Source organism: Bos taurus, chromosome 23 (assembly GCF_002263795.3).
Source record: "Bos taurus isolate L1 Dominette 01449 registration number 42190680 breed Hereford chromosome 23, ARS-UCD2.0, whole genome shotgun sequence".
NCBI classification, from domain to species: domain Eukaryota; kingdom Metazoa; phylum Chordata; class Mammalia; order Artiodactyla; family Bovidae; genus Bos; species Bos taurus.
Window position 1 is genome coordinate 25838011 of NC_037350.1, and position 18385 is coordinate 25856395.

The 18385-nt window shown below is 42.3% G+C and overlaps 1 protein-coding gene across 1 annotated transcript; it reads right to left on the reverse strand.

The window, feature by feature from the left end:
- Positions 1 to 380: 380 nt before the first annotated feature.
- BOLA-DRA (major histocompatibility complex, class II, DR alpha) lies at positions 381 to 5082 on the reverse strand. Its single transcript, NM_001012677.1, is given in 5 exon segments — positions 381 to 791; positions 1484 to 1649; positions 1943 to 2224; positions 2657 to 2902; positions 4921 to 5082. Coding segments are annotated over 4 exon segments (762 nt in total). The 5' UTR covers positions 5000 to 5082; the 3' UTR covers positions 381 to 791; positions 1484 to 1494.
- Positions 5083 to 18385: the final 13303 nt, after the last annotated feature.

Consider the following 18385-nt stretch of genomic DNA (forward strand, 5'->3'; position numbering starts at 1 on the left):
CCACTCCACCACCATCTGTTCCCCACCATCTGTGTCCTCCATTATCAGAATCTGCCTTAAGGTTTGAGATTCACTCTATTCATGATCCAAATATCTCATTGATTCAGAGGCATAAGAATCCAAACCAGACTATGAACCTGTTGTTAAGTCATCTCTCAACAAATAAACCTTACTCTAGTGTTTTCCAGATGAGGACCAGACCATGAGAACTGGATTGCTGGCAGATCCTCCAAATGAGACTAGAGTTCTAATGAACTAGGATATTTCTGATTAACGAGAAAGCCTATAAGATACATTCACCATTTAGACTTTTGAAGATGAAAGGATCACCTATATTCCCCAGCCTCCATGAAGAACTGACTCAGACACCAAAAACTTCAACCTGAGACCCACTTGAAGTTTACTGTATTCAGAAAAATGACAATCACAGTTAGAAGAAACTCCAAGTAATAAGTGTACAAGAGATGCACCCATAGAACTTTCCAAAGGTTCTGTAGCAGGAAAAAAAAGGATCCTATGGGGTCCATTCCAAAGGCATTACATGGTGATAATAAGAAGACAGTGGAAAATGGAGGGAAAACCAATACAAGAAGGAGCAGTAGACAGGGAATAACTAGAGATTAGAGTCTGGAGATTGTGGAAGGCATCTTACTCTTAGGGTAAGTAAAGGACTGGGAAGTGCTGAAGCATGGTGGTCTTCAGTGAGGTGAACAATTGGAGAATTGCCGGGTTTGTAAAGCTCTTAAGGCAGAAATATCTTCATTGATCTTCTCTGTAACAAAGTCCATTACCTGTAGCAGAACACACATAGTTACTATAGAGTTTAAAATGAATATTTTGAGCTCTTATCTTCAGATTCCTTACTCTTACTCCTTAACCCCTGACTTTGGAAAAGTCTCTTAATATTTGTGTGACCTCTCATAAATGCAACCTTTTCAACATGAACTGCTATTTCCTACCTTCCGTGAAAGAATGAAGCAGCAGGCCATGTTTCATTTTCTCTTAGATCTTCTGACACCATTTTTTTTTTTCCAGAACGGAGGGGCAAAAGCAGGCATGGGTCTCCAAGACATTTCCACTTCATACAGTTACCCTAAACCCCCAAAAAGTGACACTCTGGAAATGCTTCAAAGCTGATGTCTTATCTCAGGAAATATAAAGCCAGGAAGTGTTGTAATCTTGAGGTTGGCTTTCCCAGATCATTGGACTCACTATTTTAATGTGAAACAACTATTTTGGGTACTGGAGATAGTTTCCAAGACTGAAGGCATGATCTTTGGTGACATGTATGGAATGGGGTGTAGGAATGCAGGGCTTTGGAATATCAGATGATGACAATGTCTGATTCTGTCCATTGTGATAAATCAGGAGCCATGACTTTTGGAATGGTTTTCCTTTAAAGGCATCGCATGTCCTTTTCCTCACTCTTTTCCTCTGCTTGAATCATTCCAGAGATGTCATCCTCTGACCACAGCAGACTCACCTGCAGGCGCCTCACAGAGGCCCTCGGCGTTCAACGGTGTTGGCTTTGCGCACGCCCTTGATGATGAAGATGGTCCCTGCAATGATGCCCACCAGAGCCACAATCAGGCCCAGGGCACACACTGCATTCTCTGTGGTCTCTGGGAGGGGGGCTGGAGCTTCATACTCTGGGGAAAAATAAGTCAGAGTACATAAGAAATGCATGTGGTAGGGAGCAGCACTTAGCACAAAATATATGATACTTAGTCAAAAGATTTTTTTTTTTTCATCAATTAAATGAGAGGAAGACAGGACGATGTCAGGGAATTATAGACGAGAAGAGCGGAAAGCAGAGCAATGGGAGAAGACCAGAAACCAGAACTGGAGCAGTCGTGAAGCAGATCCTCGGGGTCCCTAAGGACCAGACACACGCATCACAGGAGGAACAATGAAGTAAAGGAGACTGAAGGACGGTACTCACCCCAGTGCTTGAGAAGAGGCTCATTCAAACCCAAGTGCTCCACCTTGCAGTCATAGACATCCTCTGTTGTGGGCAGGAAGGGGAGGTAGTGGAACTTGCGGAAAAGGTGGTCATTCCTGGGCAGGAAGACCGTCTGTGACACTCCATCAGTGACAGGTTTGCCATTTCGAAGCCATGTGACACTGATCACGGGTGGGGAGAACTTGTCAATGAAGCAGATGAGTGTGTTGGGCTCTCCCAGTTCCACAGGCTTGTTTGGGAGCAGAGTCACTTCTGGAGGAACTGGGAGACAAGCAACAGAAATTAGCCTTCCCTGCTTAGCCCTGCCCCTCTTCGTCCCATCGAGGCTGACATAGCAGCTAAAACTGTCTTGGGAATATATGCCATGGTCTCAGATACCCAGCTGTTATTCCCTCCCCCATGAAAACGGAACCGGTACTGGGCATAACATATTCAAGGACCTCATTCCTGGCTCCCCCAGCATGGACTCAGGGCAAAGGCTTTATGACAGACTGTGGTTGCCAAAGACAAGATCTTAGCACATCAAGAAAGGAGAAAACTCCTGAAGTTCTTGGGCTGGTGGCATAAGAATGTGGGGTTTGCATACGACAATAATAGGTCCTGAGGGGAAAGTCTCAGTAACAAAACACAAAGAGCTCAAGCATCTGTTTAAAGCTACAATTCCCAAGTCTAGGAGGACTGGAGCAGAGGTACCATTGGTGTTTGGGGTGTTGTTGGAGCGCTTTATCATGATGTCCAGGTTAGCTTTCATCACAGCCATATTGGCCAGGGCACCCTGAGCCTCAAAGCTGGCAAAATGTCCAAATTCTGGAAGCCGCCACACCGTCTCCTTCTTCCCCATATCCACGTGGAAAATCTCATCACCATCAAAGTCAAACATAAACTCGGCTGATTCCTCAGGTTTCAGATAGAACTCAGCTTGGATGATCACATGATTCTCTGAAAAGACAAGAAAGGGGGTCAGGGTGGGAACCAGGAGAGGAAGATGGAGAAGAACCCAGGATGTGTGAGATGCACATATGTGGGCTGGGGTGGTAGAAAGAGAGGGCCATGTGGGAAGGAGTGATGGAGAGTAGGGATAAGTTGGAAGACAAGGCCTGCGTGGAGGACATTCGTGTTGAGCAGAGCTAGGGGTGGAGAAGCAAAGGGACAGTGTGAGGGCTGAAGGAAATGAGGGCTGAAAACCCGGAGTTCCATGAAGCTTTTGTTTGAATCCATGTTACTGACTGAGAAATGATTCCCTCTTTAGAAATCAGTAGCAGCGCTTATAAGAGAAATGTTCCCTCACACTCTTGACTTAGAAATTAAATCTCCTTAAGCCAGAATCCCAGGGCATGTCTCAGAGCACTGCAACTCTAAGAAGAAACACTGTTTAAAAAGTTGTATATGAACTTGGAATGAAATTAAATCGCAAATTCTCATTCAGCCACCTAGTGATCTTGAGTATATCACTTTATCTACTTGTATGTAGGTTTTCTATTATATTGTACTGTGGTTTTGTTTCTTTGCTGGGTTTGTTTTTAAGATGAAATGAGACTAGTTTAAGTAATTTCTTAGTATATCATCAGGACTACAGCAAGCACTTTAGCATCAGAAATAGCTTTGTGTTTAAGGACCAGAGCCATGAAATGTATGAATGGAGATGATGGTACCCAAATAATTAAGTGTGAGACCTTGTAGCATTGTAGAGCACTGACTTTTCTGTATCCATACCCACATCCTGCATCCCTCTGAGGGGATGATTATATTTGGATTGACCTCATCACCATTCCCTTATGTCTTAAAGATCTTTAAATTAGACTGTCATTAAGGGACACATTCTATTATGGTTGACAGGGAGAATAATCTGTACTAAAGGAATAGTTGATTTCAAATAAGAAAGCTACAATTGAATAGTATGTTGCCTTTGTGGTGTATGCAAATGAGAGGTGGGTTTTAAACTCCAACTGTACATTGATAAACGTAGGGATTTATTTCGCATTTGCAGCTATAAACACACACACACACACACACACACACACATTCTAACTTCCTCTTTTCACTCCAGGGGAAGTTATCTTTTATGGTAGGCATCCTCATATATGGCTCTTTCTGGGCAATAGAAACCTACATCTGTCATCACGAGTCTTTACTTATTTCCAGCCTATCTGCCACCTTGCCACCCTCTTTGGGGGTCACTCCAGGTGAGGAATATTTTTCCATAATAAACCCACACAATATTTGCTCTGAAGATGGGAGAGAATAACATCAGATTCTTCACTTTTTACTCATTTTTCCACTCTCTGGGAAATATTACTAAGCAATAGTGACCAAAGAGCCCTGTAAGTTCCATTCTAATTGGGGCTGTTACTGTCCCAAGAGGCTGTCCATTAAATGTGACTCATATCAGCATATCTGCCCTTCCCCCTCCCTTGGGTGGATGGTTGCCTTTTGATGGCTTTCCTTTATAATGGTCTTCAATATAATATTGTGCTCCAAATAGGCTGATGGGATTCATAGGCCAAAAAATAGCTACCAAGGTAAAAATAGCTTAGAACAGGTGCCAAGAAATTCTGATATTTTTTCTGATTTAATCCTCACAAAATTACAGGGATGTTTTAACTTTTACTAATTTTCCAGGAATGAAAAATGAAAGTACAGAAAGTTAACTTGTTAATGCCTGTCAGAAAATATCTCCCTGCAAGTTTGGTTTATATCAAAGTCAATAGCATGAATCAGTACACAGCTCAATTTTGCTCCTCTAATTTTAGTTGTACTTCTTGGTTTTACTTACTCCAATTCATGGTGAGGAGAGAACTCTTCCAATTACAATTTATTATAATTCTAGAGTTAGACCCACATAACACCTATCACACTTCTCTTTCATTCTAAAGACTGTCTTGCAAATGTCCACAGTTCATTTCTCCGAAGCTCTCAGAACTTATTTATTCCTAGTTTTGAACTCTCTCAGCACTTACCTTTAATAGCCCACGATTCCTGTAGGCCGATCAGGACAGTGATGAAAAGTCCTAATATTGGGACCCTGGTTATGGCCATTTTCTTCTTCGGTGTCTCGATGAGAGTCAGTGTCTTGATGAGAGCTCAAGGTGGATTAGAACAGACAGGAATATGAGAAAAGAGAATGTAGGGTGTCATAGAATCTGACTGATTAAAAATTTAAAATCAGTTGAGCTGCAGCCAATCAGAAAAATCTTTTGAGATGACACTGCTGCTGCTAAGGGAAACACTCTGGCAAAGGGTCCAGGAAAGGAGAAGCTGTGTGCTTTAAATGAAAAGGAACTTCTTAATTAACCAAACAAACTCACAACCAAACAAAAAGAATGAAAAACTGAGTTTTCAAGAATAGTGGGCAATCATCCACAGACTCTTCCAACTCAAGCCAAGTTCTAGAAAGGGATCTACCTGAAGCACATTAGTGAGAATAGAATCAATGGGAGTATCCTAAGGTGAGAGTTAATGGCAAATCACGGTTCTGTGCTGTGACAGCTGGGGAATTTATTTAAGGGACAACAGATCATATAAAGACAAGGTACAGTGTCAGGCTATGAGGAATGCCTGAATCTTGGCAGTGCCGAGTGACAGAGCTTCACTTAAGATGCCACTTTTTACTTGAGGATTCTCCTCAAGTGTCTTAAACTCCAAGGTGGCCAATTCTGTCCAAGAGCTTGGGATCCTTGGCTCTTTAGTATATAGAGAACATTGGAGGAGAAACTGGGTTCCAACACACCCAAAGCTGGAGAGAGATGGAAAGCTGTACCTTGGAACATAGGTTGTGGTTACTGGAGACAGTAGATAGGAAAGAGAGAGCCTATTCCTAATTCTTATTACTCACATATCACTCGAGATTGGAGAAGACTGTTGGGCACACATCTATTTTTGAAGACTCAGATAGATGAATATATATACAGGGCAGAGCTTATTTTAACTGGAAGATTAAAGATAATAACCTGCAGGAATGCTTTACCATTCTTTCCTCGTGATGAAAGTTCTGATTCAAAGAATTTATTTTGATGCTCACCATTGAGAGTACAGAAAGTTATGTCATGTTGATAGACCTTCATGTTTTTGAAAATATAGCAAAGTAGAAAACTTGTTAAACCACCCAGAAAAGGCTGGGATCCAGATACTTCCAAGGAGGAGAGACCTGGCAGTGCCACGGCTCATGAGATGGTGAGTTCACAGCTTAAGATTCAGTACATATACTTAGGGTGGATAGTTCATACTCTTTTCTACACTGTTGAGGCCTTACCCTGCCCTACAACTCTCCTCACAATTCGTAAGAGTCAACACTATACATGGTTGAGTGTAACTAAGAGTTTTGAACATCCTCTGATAGGGACTTCTATATCACTGGGAGGATGCACGAACAGTTCTGCCTTAACATTGTTGAGGACTGTGCTTCCTAAAGATAGTGGAATGAGCCAGATGAGAGTTCTACAGAGTAAGCTGCGCTGCTTATCATGTGGTCTTATACTGCAGGCTCATCATCAACTCTATCCCAACCTCCTGTAATCACACTTAATCAAGAATGACCTTTCCATGCCTTCCCTTTGCTGGCTGGCATAATGGCTTGTTCTTACAAGATGCTCAATAAATGCATAGTAAACTCAGAGACTACACATCTTTGCATTTTTCATCTTATAATAGCACCTTCAACCCAAGTGTTGCCCAGCAACATATGATGTCATTTAGTCCTAAGGCACTGATTGGTTATTCTCCTGAGATTACTAAATAGGGGAGTCTTTAGAACAGACTTTCAGTTCCCTTTCTATGTGATGAGAAAGAAGTTTCTATTTGGACATTAATCACGGTTCCCTGTTTTTTCCTGACCTCTAACTTCCTGTGCATTTGAGGGAATTTCTGAGGGTACCTGAATGAGGTTGTCTCTGACATTAAAAGGTGAGGAGCTTCTGTACTAGTCAGAATTCATTCAGGAAATAGAAATCCCTGAGGACACCCTACACAGAGTTATTTATTACAATTCTACTCTATTATAGAGAATTATATCTTCAAACTGTTAGGAAGCCTGGGGGAGCTCAGGTCAGTGCAGACCCCTGACTCTGAGAGGGAGGGACCTGTAGTAGCCACTGCTGACATCATGGCTCCTCTAGAACCCAAGAGGAAGGAATGTCTTGGGAACCCAAGGATGCTGCCAAGATTTTCGTCTGTGAACCCTTGTGTCCACTACCTGAGAAACTCAGCCTGTCTGTGCTTCCCGAATCTCACGATACTAAGTTTCACTGGCAGAATGCAGGCCACATTCAGAAGCCGGGGGCCAGGGAGATCCTGGGAGATGCAATATTCTTAATTTTATTCCTTACCATATAGACAAGGGGCTTCCCAGGTGGCTCAGTGGGAAAAGAATCTGCCTGCCAATGCAAGAGATGCTAGTTCAATCCCTGGGTTGGGAGGATCCCCTAGAAAAGGAAATGGCAACCCACTCCAGTATTCTTGCCAGGATAATTCCATGGACAGAGGAGCCTGGTGGACTACATCCATGGGGTTGAAAAGAGGCGGACACAACTGAAGTGCTGAGCCATATGCCCTGTGCCACCCTGGGAAGATGAGAGTCAGAGAGTTTGATCCATTTTCTCTTTACCCCATTTAACATCTGATGTTTCAAAGACCTGAGCTTGTATAGGCTCTCAGGTGTTCGAAATCACTTTTTTTTGTGTAGTTTTTGTAAATAAGAAGTTACACACACACACACACACACACACACACACTTATGTCAGGGGAGGAGTTGGAAACTTCAGATCCACCTCTCAGAATATTTTCATAGGCTCCACTGCTATGATTTGAGCATCGAGGGCCAGTTTGTTCTTCTCAATTTCTTTGTCTGTTCTAACAGGTGCAGACTGAACCTGGTAATTGAGAGACTGTGAAGAAAAGATTAGTTTGGAAAAAAACCCAGTGAGGCCTGAGAGCTGCTGCCTTCAACAGCTGCCTCCTTGTGCCCAATCAGTGACTGATTCACTCCTTTGGCACCGCTTCCTGTTCCCTCCATATTTTGGCAAATCATTTTCAGCACCATTTCTAATTCCACATGTTGTATTTGCCAATGTGTGGCAAAGTGAAGTGTGAGGAATGACTTCTTAGGCCTGCTGACTGACTGGCTTAGAATGAGGAAGGTGGTAAAGAAAATGATTTTTTAAAAAGTATTTTATATTCAGTTTTCAAGTCTGAATGTTATGATAAATGAAAGGCATTTTCCAAAAAAATGGAGGTCATGACAAGAAGGTGGCTCTTCTTCGCATTAGCACAGCATGGGTAAAGCACAGAGTGAAAGGGAGAAGTGTGTCAGGTGATCACAGTAGAACCAGGGAGACCATGAGTGGAAGAATAGGATCTATCACACAGGTCATTTCAAGACTTAGATAGGATGATACATGAGAAATGTCCCGTGCTGGAAAATGTTTTATAATGTCAACACCAATGTTTTTTATCAAATCATGAGAGTCTTTTTTGGTGCACTCTTTCTCCCTTACCAATTAAAATACTTTAATTTTAATTGTGATGGTGGTGTAGTCTCTAAGGCTTCTGTGACCCCATGGACTGTAGCCCACCAGGCTCCTCTGTCCGTGGGATTCTCCAGGCAAAAATACTGGAGTGGGTCGCCATTTCCTTTCCCAGGGGATCTTCCCAACCCAGGGATAGAACCCGGGTCTCCTGCCTTGCAGGTGGAGCCTTACTACTGAGCCACTAGGGAAGCCCAATAAGATAATAAATATCATATTAAATATTACCATTATATTTTCTACCATTATTTTTCCAATTTATTCTGAGGAAACCGAGATTTACAGAAGTCTGGTCTTTCCGTCCATGTTCTCACTTAGAAAGTGGGACGGTAGTTTTGTAAATCACGTCTCTAACTCTGTAGCCCGTAATACGTGGAGTCAAAGATCAAGTCCATTGGAAACACCAAAACCACGCCAACCACAAATGCAAGCCTCAGGTGGGGATGACAGTTGCTTTGTCTTATACACTGTGTTTATTGGTGAATATTTTAAGGGTTCTCAGGAAGCATCGCTTTCCTTACCGCCCCCGCCCCAACCCCAAAGCATAGTACAAACGAGCCTATGCTTCCCTCTTGTGGTCAATAGTATTTAATTCTTCACGTCAGTTTTTTTTTTTTTTTTTTGACATTGAGCATTCAGAAGGTCTGTGAACGATCCGAAATTTTTAAAATCAGGATGCTTTAACTAATTTTTTCCCTCATGTACATATTCAAAAATTCCAGGTGTGTTTGATCTAATTAGGTTGCTTAAATGATCTGCAATTTAAAAACCTTGAAAGTCTTTCTATACTTAGCATCACAATGTGTTTTTTGGATAACAAAACACAGAATGTGCTTCTTTTAAATAATCTGAAAAAAAAAGTGATGCTTGGTATAGTAAAGGAAGAAATAATGGTAAATCATTTTCATTCTTGTGGGTAAAAGTGTAAAACCCTTTCTACTTCTCCAGGACAAGCTTAATCTTAGGCTAATTTCCCAGCTCTTTTCAGGAAACCAAAGAAAGGAAGAATGTCAGCTAAATTTCTAGACAAAATTGACTATGGTAAAAATGATCTCCGCTTGATAAGTTGTATCTTGGCTAGGAGGGATTTCTGATGAACTATAACAATGTGGAAACCCGTAGCATGGACATCTCTGAATGCAGTGATCCTTGTAATTGGCCATGTGCTTAGCAGGGGTCTGGAAGCGAGGCTCATGAACTTGATACAAGAGGCACTGATTCCAAATGGATGAGGACTCTACTCTAGGGGAGATGCCACTTTCACGGGTGTAAATTCATCTCACACCTAAGCTGCCCCTTGCAGGGGGCAGGTGGGCAGAGACTAGGACCTGGTCTGCATCACAGGTTGTTCCAAGAACTTCTCCCATTGAACAGAATTATCAGATGCTGCCTGCTTGAAATGCTTTAATCCTGTTATCCTTCTGAGTGACTCTGAGAGCGAAATGAGCCTGCATATTTGATCAAAGCTAAGAAGATGCCCTGGTCCCTCATTTTATTCATTTTTTACATATATATGTGTATGTGAGACATCATCAGTGTTATTAGAAATCCCCCTCTAATAATTGTCTGCTGCTACATTTACACAGATAAAGGGGTTAATAATGCCCCATCTGGCTTTGATCGCTCTCCCCCACTTTTATACAGTAAGACCTCAGCCCTAAATGAGTCTCCTTATCGACACCACTCTGAGATTTATCAAAGTGGCAGAAAGTTTGGGGCAGATAGTTCCCCTACATGTTCATGATTAAGTCTAATAACCAGTGGGCTTAACTTTCACATGACATTTAATATTTGTATTTCTTTGTGATTTCTTTCAACCTACATCACATGATAACACTATGAAATTTTTTTAAAAAACAATTTTGGAATCACTATTTGAATATCCTTAAGATGCTATTTCTATTCTTTAGACATATTATCTTTTCTTTTTTGGCATAAAGTCACTCTTGCTGTCTATCAATACTGCTTTTGAAATAAATAAATTCTACCACTTCTCTTTGTGAACTGCTTTTCTTCTACCTAATGGACGTCTTAGGTTTTTAACATATGTAGATTGCAGCCAACACATTTCTATCTACTCTGAAAACACTCACAGCAGAGGAAAGCACCTCTTCTTCTGGGGTTAGCCTGTCTGGGATTGTCCTGATGCTCAGTGCCCGGGAAATGTAACATCATCACAGCCTCCTCCCTAGTACAGAGCTGAGACTTTCCTTAGCTCGCTTTCTAGAACCCCCATAGGAAGGATAGGCAAAGGGCCCTCCATCCCTCACATGGATTGATGCTCACCCGGACTCTGCAGATATCCCTGGGATTCTGGGATAAGTGTTGGGGAATACAGTGAACTGGAAGTCTCCTATGAGTGAGATAAGAGTTAGCATCATCAAAGCTTTAGGTGTGTAAAGTCCATGATCTGGAAAACCTAGTCTTGGGTAGGAGCTTTGATCACCCTTGGGGTGGGTCCCCGACAGTGACCCTGCATGAACGGTGGAAGCACGTTCCATCCATATCTACTTGCACTGGGCCACGCATGGTCATGCTCCAGTGTACTCACTCTGCATCATTAAGCCACCAGGCACTGGATGACGTTGTCCCCACGTGTCCCCTCATCAGGCTGGTTTCAGTGGCACTCTCACTGCACTTGGGTAGAACTTCCGTCAAGCTTCTGTGAAACTGATGTCACATGTGGGGAAATAACACAACATATTCAGCTGCAGCGTGGGCTGTTCAGCCCTGGGCGAAGCAGCAACGGAACTGCTGATAATGGTCAGCAGCCAGAGACCCATACTTGCATATGCTTAGCCTTGTAGGCTTGTCTGGAGGCCAAGAGAAAAAACCAAGAGCGATGATCAGACCCTTAATCACACTGCACAAGGAACCGGAGCTTCTGCTTTATACTGGTTCCCACTCAGAGAAGGTGGAAGGATACCGTTTCGAGCAGGAAAGCCCGTGCAGTGCTGGGCAGGGAGATAAGGGTGGAGGGGAGCTGTATGGCTGCCAATGACCCCTATACCCACTCAGCCTGTTCAGACTCCATATCTGAAATCACAAAAATGGTCTCACCAAAGGTCCAGTACACAGCACAGAAGATCCTGGAGAAAAAGTGGGGGCCCTAGAAATATGCTTTTCTTTTTTTCTTTTATGAAAGGTCTGTTTTGTGAAACATACATTGTTGTGAGTTGCTCTGAGAAAGAGGCCTGGTTCTTTGGATCATATTCAAGTTCTGGAGGCATCTCTCACCCTTGATAGTCTGACTACATGCTCAGCAGGCCTTAAGGTGATGGCTCTGGGAAGTTGGAGCAAGTTTGGTGCAGAAGTCAGGGTCCATAAACCCATAAAACTTGTCTCTCAGATTGGCTCTGATGCACTGGGTTCAGGCCAGGGCTGCAGGGGGCTCTGGTACTTTCCTGACAACATTCTTTTTTGCCATTCCTCTTCTCTGTTTAGATTTATTGCTCCTCCGTCCCTACCAGTCTTACTCTTCCCTAGGGAAAACTGCGCAAGGGACATGTGAGTCTATTTATTTAAAATTACATGCAATAGGAAAGACAGTCCAGGAAACAGGCCAGGTGTCCATTACAAGTGACAGGTGGAAAAAATAAAGTACAGCCTCACCACGCAGTGCAGTGAAGCTGTTAAAAGTAATCATGAGGCTGCAGGGGGTGGGGAGGGGGGTGGCGGGGGACAAGCAGAGAGGCCCTAGAATAAGGGACTTTTGGCCTGGGATTTGCAGGTACCAGTAACTGGAGCAACAGAAGCTATAACTGAAAGGCAGAAGCTGAAATTAGTTCCCAGAAGAAATAATGTCACTGGACCCTAGAGCCAAACACACAGCTTTCCATGGAGAGCTGTCTAATTGCACCAACCGTTCTTGGATTTCCCCTCCCTCTTCTCCTCTGTTGAGGTAGCTGTTTCTTCATGATAAAAAGATAAGAATGGTTTCTCACACCTTATTTATCAGGGTCAGAGGAAAAAAAAAATCTAACCATCTGAGCAGCTGTAGACAGTGTTCTCCCCACATGGACATGATCCTCCTTGGTGATGTTTCCTGCTTTTATATCTTCTGATTATGTCAGCTACACACCAGTCATCATGGACCAGAAATTAATTTCAAGCTGATTTTATTTAGGCAAGAAGTGAGGACTGTGGGACTGCTGAGTTCTTCCGAGAGCTGGTCACCTCCATCAGGGGATTATGGTTATCGTGCTGCTCACAGGGCCTGGTCAGCAGAGAACACTGTCAGAAAGTGACTGGTTACAACATGAGAGTGGCTCTAACGTCCTCCACAGTGGCCAGCAAGAGAAAGACAGCGCTGAATATGCCTCACTCCAAAAATCTAGGTGAGGGCCAAAAGGGCACGTATGTTTGTGAATTTAGCTATACTTTATATTAAGATATATAAAGGTATTTATCCATTCAATGGTTAGCAAATGTTTTGCTCTTATGAATAATGTTATTATGAACTTGCAGCAGTTTTGTTAGGTGTGTATTTAAGAGTAGAATGCAGAATTATAATGCATGTACATATTTTCAATGTTACTATGTAATTTTGACTCTGAAATGACTGTAACAACTTATACTCCTATCAGTTGTATATTGGCAGAAACATTGTTCCACACCCTTGCTTATGACTGCTATGTTTTAACATTTTTATTATTTTTTCAGGATGTTTTGGTTTGCATTCCTCTGATTAGTACTGAGGAGGTTGAATGACTTCTCATGTTTATATATAATTTAGATGTGTCTGTAGAATGTTTCTTCTTGCCTTTGCCACTTTGTTTTTCTTGCACATTATAAATTTTACAATTGTCTATTTCTACAGAGCAAACCCGCTAGGAGCATTGATGAGGATCGTGTTGAAGAGAATTGGTGTTTCAACAACACCCCATTTATCCAAAACCAAGCATCTTCTATCTCTCCATGTATTTGAGATTTCACTAGTCTCTGGCATCAGATAGGCTTCAAAATCACTGCAGATGGTGATTGCAGCCATGAAATTAAAAGACACTTACTCCTTGGAAGGAAAGTTATGACCAACCTAGACAGCATATTAAAAAGCAGAGACATTACTTTGTCAACAAAGGTCCGTCTAGTCAAGGCTATGGTTTTTCCAGTGGTCATGTATGGATGTGAGAGTTGGACTGTGAAGAAAGCTGAGCGTCAAAGAATTGATGCTTTTGAACTGTGGTGTTGGAGAAAACTCTTGAGAGTCCCTTGGACTGCAAGGAGATCCAACCAGTCCATCCTAAAGGAGATCAGTCCTGGGTGTTCATTGGAAGGACTGATGTTGAAGCTGAAACTCCAATACTTTGGCCACCTGATGTGAAGAGTTGATTAATTGGAAAAGACCCTGCTGCTGGGAAAGACTGACGGCAAGAGGAGAAGGGGACGACAGAGGATGAGATGGTTGGATGACATCACCGACTCAGTGGACGTGGGTTCAGGTGGACTCTGGGAGTTGGTGATGGACAGGGAGGCCTGGCATGCTGCGGTTCATGGGAACACAAAGAGTCAGACATGACTGAGCAAGTGAACTGAACTGAACTGGCATCAGAACTTTGTAGTTTTCCCTGTTGAGACATCATATATATTTTGGTTAAACTCATAACTATTTTATGCTTTTATTGCTATCGGAATTACTTTTAAATTTTATATGCAGTGTTCTTCTGCTAGCATAGCAGATCACAATTGTTTTTTCTTTTTATATTGCCATCACTAAACTCATTTTAGACATTTTAATAACTTTCTTAGGGTTTTCTATGAAGGTGTATAAAATGCTTCCCAGGTTGCAATGTTCATTATTTGTCAAAAAGAGTCTGAAATGAGGACTTCCTTAGCAGTCCAGTGGTTAAGACTCCATACTTATACTTCAGCATCAAACCAGGTTTGATCCCTGGTTGGGGAACTAAGATCCTGCATGCCATGTGGCATGGCCAAAAATAAATAAAAATAAAAACTGATGCAAAAAAATCCATGCTGAACATAAAATCAAAATAAAAAAGTCTGAAATTATGTGAAATCTGCTTGGCTCATATTAATTTGTAAAGTAATATTATTTTAAACATAAAGCCTGATTGATTTTTAAAATTGAAGAATATTTGAAAGATAGCTTTGGATACCCAACTTTATGTTAAATTACAGTCAGATATAGTCAATTAAATATCTTGGACATGATCGTGGAACTAGTCACCAACTGTGTCCCTGTTCTGGTTTAAATCATTTTCATGGCCTTCAGGGTGTAGGTTTCCTTTCTCTGCCAATATCTAGAATACTCTTCATTCTCACATGTGTCCACAAGTAGATATTTCCCTGGTATTGAAAGCTCCATGTGCCTATTAGACACTCAGCCTCCACCAACTCCTGCACTGGTGGCTCACAGCACCCAGTGAAGTATGAATCGTTCCATCAGTTTTTATTTCATGAAGCATCTTCTCCATAAAAGATTTTCCTAACTCCCTCATACACTGGACTACCATAATTTAGTGCCTGTGTTCTCTTCTTTTAAAGCTGTAAATGGCCTTGAGAGCTGGATTTATAATTTTTTCAGTGTTGCTTCTTTAATAGTGCTTGATAATAAAACATAGTAACAATGAATGTAAGATAAAGGAAGCAGCCTCTCTCTCAAGGAACCTTCTCTTTTTTCTTTCGCTTCTCCTTCACTCTCTCTCTCCTCTTCTGTTCCCATCCCATCCATGTTTCCAGGGTGGTCCAGTTAAGAAATTCTAGAGCCCCAGAAGACGGGAGCAGGTTCAGCAGCAGCAATTTTCCTAGCTCTGCTCCCATTTCGTACAATTTATGAAAGGAAGAGATTGGAAGTTGAGATCTGGGCCATTTTAGGACCAGCTGTCTCAGCCTTTCCCACCTCACGCGGAAGACTTCACGCATGCTCAGTCCTTTCAGTCATCTCCGACTCTTTGCGACGCTGTGGACTGTAGTTCACCAGGCTCCTGGGTCCATGGGATTCTTCAGGCAAAAATACTTGAGTAGGTTGCCATTTCTTCCCCGCCTCGATATCTTCCCGACCCAGGGTTGGAACCCACGTTTTGTCACCATTTCCTGCATTGCCGGCGATTTTTACCTACTGAGCCACCTGGGAAAGCCCCTGAAATCTGGTGCATATTCTTGGACAAACATGCCATCTACTGGTCATACGCGGAACTGCAGTAGCCTGGGTGGACGCTAGGAGAAGAACCCAGTGTTTCAAGGACTGATGCTCAAGTTGAAGCTCCAATACTTTGGCCACCTGATGGGTAGATTCGACTCATTGGGAAAACCCCTGATGCTGGGAAATATTGAAGTCAAAATGAGAAGGGGGTGGCAGAGGATGAGATGGTTAGGTAGCGTCATCGACTCAATGAATACCAATTTCGGCAAACTCCGGGAGATAGTGAAGGACAGGGGAAACCTGGTGTGCTGCAGTCCATGGAGGTCACAAAAAGTCGGACACAACTTAATGACTGAACAACAGCAACATGTGAAAGAAAGAAGTATGGCAGGATACAAGGGTGCAGAGGCAGGAAGCTTGCTCAGTTAGTATGCTTTTCTTTAAACTCCCCACCCCCCTGCCCCCCAACATTCAGAAGATTCTCCTATTTCCAGTTTGAGATGCCTGGCTATCTTTGTGAGTGCATTCTCTGGGATCCTGGGAAGAGTCTACAAGTATTGACACGCATCCTGTGGTCCTTTTAATTCCTGGACTGCGTCATCCATGCTAGTTTGCTAGTCAGTTTGTATAAGCTTCACCAATTCTTCCCATGAGTTTTATCACTGCAAGATAAAACCTGCAGCAGAGTCAACTGCATATGATTTCATCACTTTCAAAAAAACCACGGATGGCAGTTTGTGATTGCTTTAACACTTTTGTAACTTTTTCACAAAAGTAAATTTTGAAGTAAAAATTTAAATATAAAAGTACATTTTAAAATGTAAACACTTCAGAGGAGTTGGTTTGTCACACACTCTTTGGATTCTAAGACAGGGATGGCTCTAACAACACAAGAAGCTCTTCAGCTTGGACTGTAGGACCCTCAGAACTAGGATTTATCTCAGCTCCCATTCCTAAATGTTTGGGTATTTTAAGCGCCATGATGCAGAAGATCCACTGCTTTTTAATTTTTATACTGACTTCTGGAGGAAAATCTGTAAGAAGGAGAGATTTTTGTTAAGAAAGCTGAATCTGAATGAGAGTCTTTGGGGCCAAGTGCAGTGTTACAGTTACTCTATTTTTGTGGCATGGACTTTAGAAATCACCATATTCTTCCTCCCCTTTAAATGATTCCTCTGTAGGATCTCACTTTGTCACTGATTCTTTTTCTTCCTGGGTTTTGGCCATGTGGTAATGCAATGCTTCCCTTTGATTTGAAGGAGCACAGTCATGGCCCTAAGCCCTGGAGGTCTTGGGAAGGGAAGTCCAATGCCATGTCCATTGTGTCTCCTGCTGAGGCCAAGGTGACATGGATCGGGTGGAGTAGGAGGAGGATTCATACATATCGAGGAGCTTTTAGAGCTGTTTCCCAAGCATTTATAACCACATCACCTCCATCTCTATGGACCTGAGATATCACAGAGGGGCCTCCAATGCAGTCACAGACACAGAATAACTTGCCTCTGTCCCCTCAGAATTTGGACTAATCTTCAGACTTTTTATCCCCTTTTGTGTTCCCAAAAAAGGAACACAAGACCCTTTTTTGGGGGCACAGCCTTCCAAGAGGTCAGGGTTGCTGACTTGCTTCTGTTTAGTCAACTTCCTCCTGCACACGAAGCCCCCTGGTGGGTTCACTTCCACCCCCTACTGTCCCTGTAACAGGCAGATTGAACCCCTTATTTTAGGCTCAAATATTACCTTAACGGGAAGGAATCATTCCCCTCTCTCAAATCTAATGATCTTTTAAATTGTGTCAAAAAAAAAAAAAAAAAGGGCACATTTGCAAGTGGAACAAATCCAAGAAATACTATTTTAAACAATATTTCAAAGCTTCAAGTTCCTTCCAAATAGCAGTGAGAGTCAGACGTTCTTGTCTGTAGTTTGTTCCAGAGCATCAAGGCTGATGGAGGAAGAAGGAATAGAAGGACTAAGTTAGCCTTCCTTAGGTGCCAACTGCACCGTGGTCATACTTATGAAGAAAGGTCATCATCCAGCTCTGAGCGTTTGGGGAACATTAGACCCATGATTCAGCATTTGGGTGGGCATCTCAGAACTCTATCAGTGCTTTAAGTCAGAAAACAAACCAAGCAGACAGTAGAATGACAGACAGACAGTTCAGCCACCAGGATATGAGAGTTGACTTTTTTTTTTTTTTCCTTTTGCTGGAGAGAACTCTACATTTTAAGACCCATTGCTAAGGGATTCCATGAAATAATTATTATCTTTCTGGCGAGTTCACCTGACAACTCTCGACACAGATTTCTTACCAGGTCCCCTGAATAGAAACTGGCACTGATCACCTGAATTTCTCTGAATTCATAGCAAGACTGATGTCCTCTCACAATAATCCTTTTCCTTTTTCCTGATTTTCATTTATCTCCTTTATTGCTTTAGTCGCCCTTCTTTCCAAGACTCCATACTCCCAGTAATGAAGCCTAAGACCTAAATAGGAATTTTTTTTCACAGTTATATTCTCATCCTACACTTTTAGGATTATTTTAATGTGAGTAGTGTATAACTAAAGAAGCTTGCCCTACTTTATAGCAAACCTAGAATTTAAATCTCAGGCATCCTAAGCTCAGGGTTCCTTTTGTTATCTACTAGCTGAGAAAGTCATGAATGTGTATCATACAAGACAGCAGCATCTGGGGGAGAAAGGGTCTGGAGTGAGTTAGATTTTGAACAGAAGCCCTTGGAGGCGGACAGTGAACAGGTTTCTGCTGCCCTCTCGTGGTCATATTCATGAATTACACCATTTCCTTG